The sequence below is a fragment of the Mchenga conophoros genome, linkage group LG3 (assembly GCF_057382185.1).
Source record: "Mchenga conophoros isolate Kocher_MC1m ecotype Shallow Benthic linkage group LG3, M_conophoros_male_GT1.1, whole genome shotgun sequence".
NCBI classification, from domain to species: domain Eukaryota; kingdom Metazoa; phylum Chordata; class Actinopteri; order Cichliformes; family Cichlidae; genus Mchenga; species Mchenga conophoros.
Genome location: NC_140528.1, coordinates 40,454,555 through 40,463,198, shown reverse-complemented (window position 1 = coordinate 40,463,198; position 8,644 = coordinate 40,454,555). Strand labels below are relative to the sequence as shown.

At 40.5% G+C, this 8,644-nt stretch overlaps 1 protein-coding gene and 1 long non-coding RNA gene across 6 annotated transcripts; both read right to left on the bottom strand.

Moving 5' to 3' along the window:
* Nucleotides 1-419: 419 nt before the first annotated feature.
* LOC146578641 (uncharacterized) lies at nucleotides 420-1,183 on the bottom strand. Its single transcript, XR_014891563.1, has 3 exons — nucleotides 830-1,183; nucleotides 633-744; nucleotides 420-552 (listed from the first exon to the last, which is right to left on the bottom strand). It is a non-coding gene; the product is annotated as an uncharacterized LOC146578641 (long non-coding RNA).
* A 1,904-nt stretch (nucleotides 1,184-3,087) lies between these two features.
* On the bottom strand, nucleotides 3,088-8,183 carry LOC146578640 (butyrophilin subfamily 2 member A1-like). Of its 5 annotated transcripts, none has more exons than XM_085268973.1 (4): nucleotides 7,855-8,183; nucleotides 7,661-7,767; nucleotides 3,959-4,297; nucleotides 3,088-3,720 (listed from the first exon to the last, which is right to left on the bottom strand). In XM_085268973.1, exons 2-4 carry the CDS (start codon nucleotides 7,731-7,733, stop codon nucleotides 3,554-3,556), a joined length of 579 nt encoding a protein of 192 aa, XP_085125099.1. In that variant the 5' UTR covers nucleotides 7,734-7,767; nucleotides 7,855-8,183; the 3' UTR covers nucleotides 3,088-3,553. The 5 variants fall into 5 exon arrangements, with proteins under 5 accessions (XP_085125099.1, XP_085125100.1, XP_085125096.1 ...); XM_085268974.1 differs by having other exon boundaries at nucleotides 7,661-7,746; XM_085268970.1 differs by having other exon boundaries at nucleotides 7,878-8,183.
* Nucleotides 8,184-8,644: the final 461 nt, after the last annotated feature.

Here is an 8,644-nt window from a genome sequence, read left to right as displayed (position 1 = left end):
AGGAAAATAATGAAGAAACATTGACAGCTGTTACAGAGGAGGAAGCAACAGAGACACTTTATGAGGTTTACATCTTTTAATACTTTGTGTACAGGAAACACAGGCGACCAATAAAGCCAGTTGAACAAAAAATCTGTTTATTCTTCTTTCAACATGTTGAGGTGATGGGTCAAAAGAAATGATTGTGACATATGGTGTCTCTGACTGCGCTTCCATCTTGTATGTCCGTGCGAGGGTCAGGATGTTCATGGTTTGGATCACTGCTGATGTTTGGTTCAGAAGGACAGTGTTCTCCTCTAATTGTGGCAATGTTGTGAAGAATCACACATGCCACAATAATGTCACATGCCCTTTCTGGGGTGACCCTGAGTCTTTGCAGGCACTGGAACCGGGCCTTAAGCATTCCGATAGTCATTTCAATTCTGGCTCTTGTCCTGCAATTAGCCAGATTATATCGCTGCTGTGGGCCCGGTTCAGGGTCAGGGTAAGGGGTAAGCAAATAGGGTAAACATGGATACCCCCTATCACCAAGCAAGTAGCCAGTGAACTCTCCTAAGACAGAAGGATACACTTCAGTTCAAATGTCCCTGTAGCAATTGGTCTTTATATATTTTAAAGTATTCTCAACTCACCATGTCCAAATTTTGTGCTCAGTGTACATTCACGGAATATTTGTGAGTCATGGACAGAGCCTGGCCACTTGGCTTCCACATTTGTGATAATGTTGGCAGCATCATATATGATCTTCACAGTGCAGAGAACACAAATTAGCATCCATTACTATACTGAAATAATTTGCTAGTTTGAAATGCTACAGGGAACTATGTACCTGTACATTAATGCTGTGGAAAGACTTCCTGTTCACATAGTCTCCTTCATTTACTGAAGGAGCAATGATTGGAATGTGAGTACCATCTATACAGCCAATCACGCCTGGGAACCCTGAAAATAAATGTAAAATTTAAGTAGTAGTTCAAGTATCACCACATCATACATTAAGTTTTGGTCATCCTGATACCTGCAATTTTGTGGCATCCCTCTTTGATGAATCTTGTGGGTCTATGACCGGGGAACACAAACGAGTACAGGAGACGTTTCAGTGCAACTGTAACATTCCTGACTGCCCGACAGACGGTAGCCTTGGAAACGTGCTCAGCGTCACCAATATTATACAGAAAGCTCCCGTTTGCAAAAAACCAAAGTGCAATACAAATAATATGCAATGAACTGAGAGCATGTCCGCGATGTGTCACATGCGTAATATATGGCCTGAGGATGTTATCCAAATAAATTATAGATTGTGCTGAGAAACGGTAACGTTCGCACAGAAAATCATCAGGAAATGATAAAATGTCCAAACGCGCTCTGATCACTCTCTCCCGGCGGAGAGCTCTGCGGAGAATTTGGGCTTCAACATCTACTGGCTCTTCAAGGAAGGGGCACGCCATGTCTGACACTTCCTACTGTCAGGTTTCCGACAAAGGGGCGGAGACAGTCAGGGTTAGTTGTAGTAAACCTGCTAGGGGGCAGGTTAGCTTCACGGAGTGTGTCGTCATAGTGACTCACTCAGGCTGCAGCTGAACTCGCTTTGTGAAACCGAAAACCCAGAGTTTTCGTTAACTCAGGGTATACTTACTCAGTTTTTCCACTAAACCGGCTTCCTGAAACAGGGCCCTGGTGTGGAACATTTTTTGGAAAAAGGTCTGAAATAGTGATACTCGTGGCTTTCAGATGTTTAGCACCCTCTGGAGGAAGATGGAGGATACTCACAAAAAGCAAAACTGTTGTCTTTTGCTTTCAGACTGGTGACCGAGGTAGACTGGCAATCAAGGATGTTTTTCCCAAGGACATTTTAGAAAATGTTTAATTCACTTACTGGTAAAGAGTTTTCTATACACTCAAAGATGAAGTGAAAAAGTCGGTCACTATTGGAGAAAACATGGTATTTGTGTGATGAGCAAACAGCAATCTCCAAAAGTTGATTCTGTTCATCTGGACGTAGCATTTTGTGGGAGAAACGTTTCGTCACTCATCTTCAGTCTCAGCTGACTGCAGGTTTCACCAGTCTTATAAACAGTACATTTGCATAATGACTGAAACCAGCCCAGTGAGTGAATGGACTCCGCGAAAGTGACTCTGCGCTCAAACCAGCGTTCCTCCCTGTCCAAGATAGGATAGCAAAGCCCTCTTTTCCACTTCTTCCATGTACAAATTGGCCACAATGGGTGAAACTGGGGAGCCCATGGCACACCCATGTTTCTGCCTGTAGAACTGACCCTTGTATGTGAAGTAGGTGGAATGAAGACACAGTTCCAGAAGCAAACACACTCGGTAGATGCTGAGAGTGGTCCTGTTGCTGAGGTTGGGGTCATCCTGTAATCTCTTACGGACTACCTCCAACGCTTCCCTGACTGGGATGCAAGTGAAGAGAGATGTAACGTCGTACGAGACCATGGTTTCATCTGCCTCCATAATGACATCGCTCACCTTTTCAACAAAATCCAGGGTGTTGTGGATGTGGTGTTCAGAGCTGCCCACCAGCGGGTTGAGGATCGAAGCCAGAAACTTAGAGACGTTATAGGTAACCGAGTTGATAATTCAGACAATCGGTCTTTAAGGTGCACCCTGTTTATGGACATTCACAGTAATGTTTCCAGCTTTTCCTGTCCAAGCACAAAGTATCTTCACAAAGAAGCTTAACTACTTAGAAGCTGAGAATCATACAGGGGGATAGATGTTGCCTTTGGGTTTGAAAGTCAAATTGTGGAAGTCTTTTACAGAACAGAGTGAGAGTGCTTTGCAGATTGGAAGCAGCAACAAGGAGTTGAGGTTGTTGCATTTCTTAGATGTGCCAGTTTTCTTGGCTGTAAATACATGACAGTATAATATTTATGATTTTTTTTTTCTCATTTTAAAAAATGTTTCTGAAATATAACAGTGTGATCCTAAGTGGATATCACTGTTATATCTTGGACACAAGGAACTCTGACCCGTATCAGTGGAGAACAAAGTTACTAGAAGTCCCTGCACTAGAACATGAAGTATGATAATGAAATACTGTGCCATAAAAAAGACATAAAAACTATATCAAATATGAATGACTTTTTTATTTTTAACATCCACAGTTTAGTACAACTACAGTAAGTATATTATTACAGTTCTGTGAAAATGTTGTAAATTTTGAGCATCGGGAGCTCCTAAAACTACAAATGAAAAATGAAAGCGATCATTCTTTCTGTTTTTAATAGCTCAACCCCTCCTAATAACACACCTTTGTTTAGCTTCTCTCTGTATCATACCTTGTTACTGGCCTTCACATGGCTGATTTATTTTGTGCATTTTCCTCCTTTTTGCCTGTTGGTGTCTGTCTTTTGTTCATGTTGTCGGTTTTACATGAACAACATCATGACGGCGACTGCCCAGATTTCCCGAGCCTGTCCATTTCTGTCATCTGTCTTTCCCTGAAGGCTCGGCGTGAACACTGAGAGCTGCAGGAGAGTACTGCTTGAAAAACACATCCTGGCATTTCTGCATGCTGCCGTTCAGCACGAGATTAATGGGGATCCTGTTTCTGTTTTTGTTTATGTATCATGAAGATCACATAAACAACAATCCCAACATATACAAGAAAAACTACCAAGCAAAATATAAATTGGCGAAAGTCATTCTCCTTGCCTCCTCCCTCCTTCCCTCCGTCCTCTGTGTCTCCTCCTGTCTGACCTGCAGGTGAGAAACAGGTGTGAGGTGTCAGCTGTCAGGTAGGTGATGAGTGAAGAACAGAACAGAATCCATTTCCTCTTCAAACTGCTGTCAGACATTATCTACTGCACTCTGATCACATCACTCAGACCAGCTGCTTTCTACAAAGTCTCATCAACAACATCTTTAGAAACAAACATCAACAACCAGGAAGCAGCTTCACCTCTGATCACACACACACTCAACTCTACTCACTCACCTGGAGGAACAACAACTCTCAGGTAGATGATGCTGCTGGGTTTCCATGAGTATGTTTCTCTCATGATTATACGACACTCGTATGTTCCAGCATCATTAATCGTCACGTCCCTCAGAATCACAGACACGTCTCCATCTTTCATCTGTCTGTCCTGCAGATCCACCCGGTTCTTAAAAGATGGATGCTGCTCTTCTGGATCAGACTGCTCATCGCGGTACAAAAAGACATAATCTGACTTCAGGTCAGCTCTGCTCCACTCTACAACTATGATGTTGTTGTTTGGAGCTCGACATGGTAGAGTGACAGCCTGTCCAGTCTCAGCTATGATGATTTTCTGGTCTGAAAGAGGAAACAACACAGAGCCAATCAATGTGAGGATCAGAGAGATAGAAAGTTTTATATTTTCAAAATTGCATCCAAATCCTCCCTATAGCAATTTCATTTGTGTAAAATGTAAAAAATATTTATGAGAAGGATCCAGTTTACTTAATGAGCAAATAATTAATAGATGGAAAATGGAGTGAAAGCTCACTGGGAGCTTAAAATAAAACACTAAACATTTCTGAGCTGAGAAAAGGGGATTTTTTTGTGTGTGATTTCTGACTTCAGTAATAACACTTTAAACCGCAGCTTCATGTTGGAAGCAAACACATAGTAGCTCCGCAGAGCAGCTATTATCTGCAAGTAACCAGAAGAATATAGATATTAAATACCTTACAAACTACAAATATTTCAGAGGGTAGCATGCCATTGTAACTTCCACATTCATACATGTCTTCCACTAATATTCCAGCTGTAATTGAGGCCTGGAAAACTTCAAGTAAAAATATGTCACTGAAAATAATCACATCGTGGCTTTGAAGGCACTGGGATCAACACACATTCAAGCAGACACTCTACAAACAAGGTGGGTCTCACTACTAATAACAATTACTAATTAATAAGAGCTCTACAATAAAGCAAAGTACTATTACAAAGGAGTATTCGCACCACATTAAGAAAAAATATATTTTGGGGGGAAATAAAGTCCAAAACATGAACATAGTCTCCCATAACCTGCCTTGTGTGGATAAGTTAATGAACTCCTACTTCAGAATCAGTTTTAGTAACAACTGATGCAGTTTGGTAGAATAAAGAGGATATATGTTTTTTACAAAGTCTTATACACAAGGCATTTTGTAGAGGGTATAGCTACTGTGGCAGTTTGACATGAAACAACAACTTTAATCTTCACATTTCAACTTTTTTTCAAAACATTTTTTTTTCATGTGGCTCTAATACTCAGTCACAGCAACCATTTTTACCAGGGGTGATTCTAGTTTCAAACATTTAGGGGGGCTCGGTCCCCAGTCATTATGTCATGCACACACATGTCCAGTCTTTAAAGAAGTTAAAGAACTATTTGTAGCAAAGGAGATACGATGAGAAACATGTACAACATTCAGTCTCTTGATCACATAGAGGCAGTCCACCAAATCAATCTCTTGAAGTAGCATTATTAGCACTATTAAAATCATCCTTCTACTACACAGACCTGTACACAAAGCAAACGTGCAATAGAATTACCTTCTATTAAGTTTTTGAATTCATTCAAACCCTCCCTTTATTATAGAGACTGAGCACAGAGCATCATGAACCCCAATTTCATGAGTGGAAAACAGATTTGTAGTGACATCGATGTAGTGGCAGCCATCCTGTCCATGTTTAGAGAGATATGAATCCTGTTAAATGCTGCTATTCATGTCAACATGCTCTGTTTAGGATGTTCACTTACATTTTCTTCAGTGTGTTACTGGAAACACACAAAGCATTCATGAAAGACATGAAAAACTACTTTGTGAAAAATGACTTGTTTTTCCAGCTAACTTCACCACCTGCTCCGTCATGCTTCCTGTTCTTGTACAACCTCTCTCTCTCCATACTCCTCACTCAACTAGAAACTAGAATATGACGAAAATATAATCTTATAATAATTATTATATGCATGTTGTAAAGCTACAGCTCTATAATTTTGGAGAATTTGACTACATATCCACTCTTATCTGTTTCTTTTTGCTCTCTCCCTCTCTGTCCTCCTCTCTCAGACTCTGTCCACCCAAATGTTTACTGTCACATAAACTCCATATCAGTTTTTAAACTGAATACAGACTACTGCTGAACACAGGAAGGTAATGTTTTGTTTTTTTTCATTTTGACTTGCTGTCACTTGGGTCTGGAGCTGTACTATAAAAAAACAACCTAAGCCAAATTTGACCATAAGAGGAATAGAAATTTTTAACAAACTAAAACAATGATGGACATGAGCTCTTTGGCTGGCAACCATATATACCTGTGTAAAGATTGATATTCTGTTTGCCCTTTCCCCCACTCTCCCTCATCTCGCCACACTTACCCTGTTTGGTCTCTTGACTTTCTCATCACTGATTGGTTCTTGAGTTTCTGTCATTAATTAAACTGGGCTAACACACATTATATAAGGACCTCGCTCCCTTTCACACACTCTTTTTTATGCCAACATGGGACTGCAGCTGAGGTGAGTTTGATTTGTTCTTCTCACCTTAAATATTTATGTTTAAGTTATGGTAAATGGTAAATGGTAAATGGCCTGTATTTATATAGCGCTTTACTAGTCCCTAAGGACCCCAAAGCGCTTTACATATCCAGTCATCCACCCATTCACACACTGGTGATGGCAAGCTACATTGTAGCCACAGCCACCCTGGGGCGCACTGACAGAGGCGAGGCTGCCGGACACTGGCGCCACCGGGCCCTCTGACCACCACCAGTAGGCAACGGGTGAAGTGTCTTGCCCAAGGACACAACGACTGAGACTGTCCAAGCCGGGGCTCGAACCGGCAACCTTCCGATTACAAGGCGAACTCCCAACTCTTGAGCCACGATCGCCCGTTAAAGTTAATAACTTTAAGCCCAATTTTGTTTTCCCTTTCAGCGTTTAGCAGTCAGTGTTGATTTAAGTGAAATAAATCCAGACATACGGCAACTAACTGATAGTTGTTCTCTGTGCATTCTGGTGATAACAACTCTAAGATGTTGTCATCACCAGTGCTGTTACACTGAGCCCGCACAGAGGCGTTGCTGCTTCAGCTTGTCATTAATAGGCTAATACGACTGCAACAGAAAGATGCAGAATGAATTTCATGACACAGTGATGCAGATTTAAAACACTTTAACTGAAATATACCAAAATTTCAAACTGTTGTGATAAACGTTGCTGTTACTTACAAAGTATCTTATTAAAAATTAAGTATTTATTTTTATTTGTTCTGTAAATAGCATCAAAAAAGTTAGCTGATGTAATTTAAATCACTCGATATTAGCTAGTTTAAATCTTTAAATCCCCTAGTCTGCTGGTATTGTTAAATAGGAGGTTCAAAGGGAAGTTAAAACGTCACAATGCGGAAGCGCAACAATTTGTGACGCACTTGCTAAACTGCAAGACTTAATAAAATCAATACAAAAAAACGGACAAAAAAAATTAATCGTAAATTTTAGTGGCATATTTATTCGGCTAATTAACTCCTTGTGTCTCAGTGTCAAAAGAAGAAACTACACACAAACACGTTTCCAGCGTAACAAACATAACCGAGTTGAGTGGCCAAAAAACTGCCTCAGCTGTTCCCCTCTGCACACCTACAACAGAGAAGGAAGGCTTTTTGGTTTGAAATTAAAGACAAATCTCACCTGCACGGATTGAAACGAGGAGGCAGACTGACAGCACATTCCTGATGAGCGATACAGACGTTGCAGCGGACATTTCAGATGTAGGTCTGCGGGACGGGACACCGGAACTTTATGCGGATAACAAAAAATATATTGTCCCCTTGTCACAACTAAATTAATTGTAAGTTTTGAAATAGAGCAAAAAACACACTGACCACAATGGATCCGTTTCGGTTACCTGGGCTTTAAATATACGCCGATGACGAGCACAGATCTGAGATCAGTGTTACATTTATAAGCTACGAGGACGAGCCTGGGAATCAAGCAGGGTAGAATTAAAAGCTGCTTTACTTTACGAGAAGAACATCTTTGAATATCCGAGAATAGAAATAACAGTTCCATTCAGTTATGTTCAAGTTATGGCCAAAATAATCCCTTCTGTAGTAGCGGCCGGTAATAAACCAGTCCGCATAAAGGAACCGTGCTCTTTAATGAATTCAGCACAGACTTTACATCGTACAGGTAACAGGGAGACACAACAAGTTATCCATCTAACTATACTCTAACTCTAAAACTTTACCAACTCCACTTTACTCTTATTTCACGACACCACCCTCTAGTGGTGCAATATGGTACGATCATTACAGGACACAACATCTCCTCTCTCTTTATGAACAGAGTTCACCAAATAGCGTAGTACAGAAATAAAGTAATTCACTGTTTAGCAAGTCACACATACACTTGTGAACTTAAATGCTGCAATAGTTATACCATCAGATTACTACAACTAGCAAAGCTTAATAAGCCTGAAACTATATTGCACTCCTACGTAACATGAAAAATTATTATTCCAGTTTTTCCATGACAATTTTTTCTTAGTGCATTGGTGGCAGAAAATCAGTTATTTTTAAACCCAAGATAGAACAAGTAATAACGTTTCTCTAATGTTCTTTTTCCAAGCAACCTTTTATGGTACAATATAGTCTTTGTGCCAGCGAGACTTGT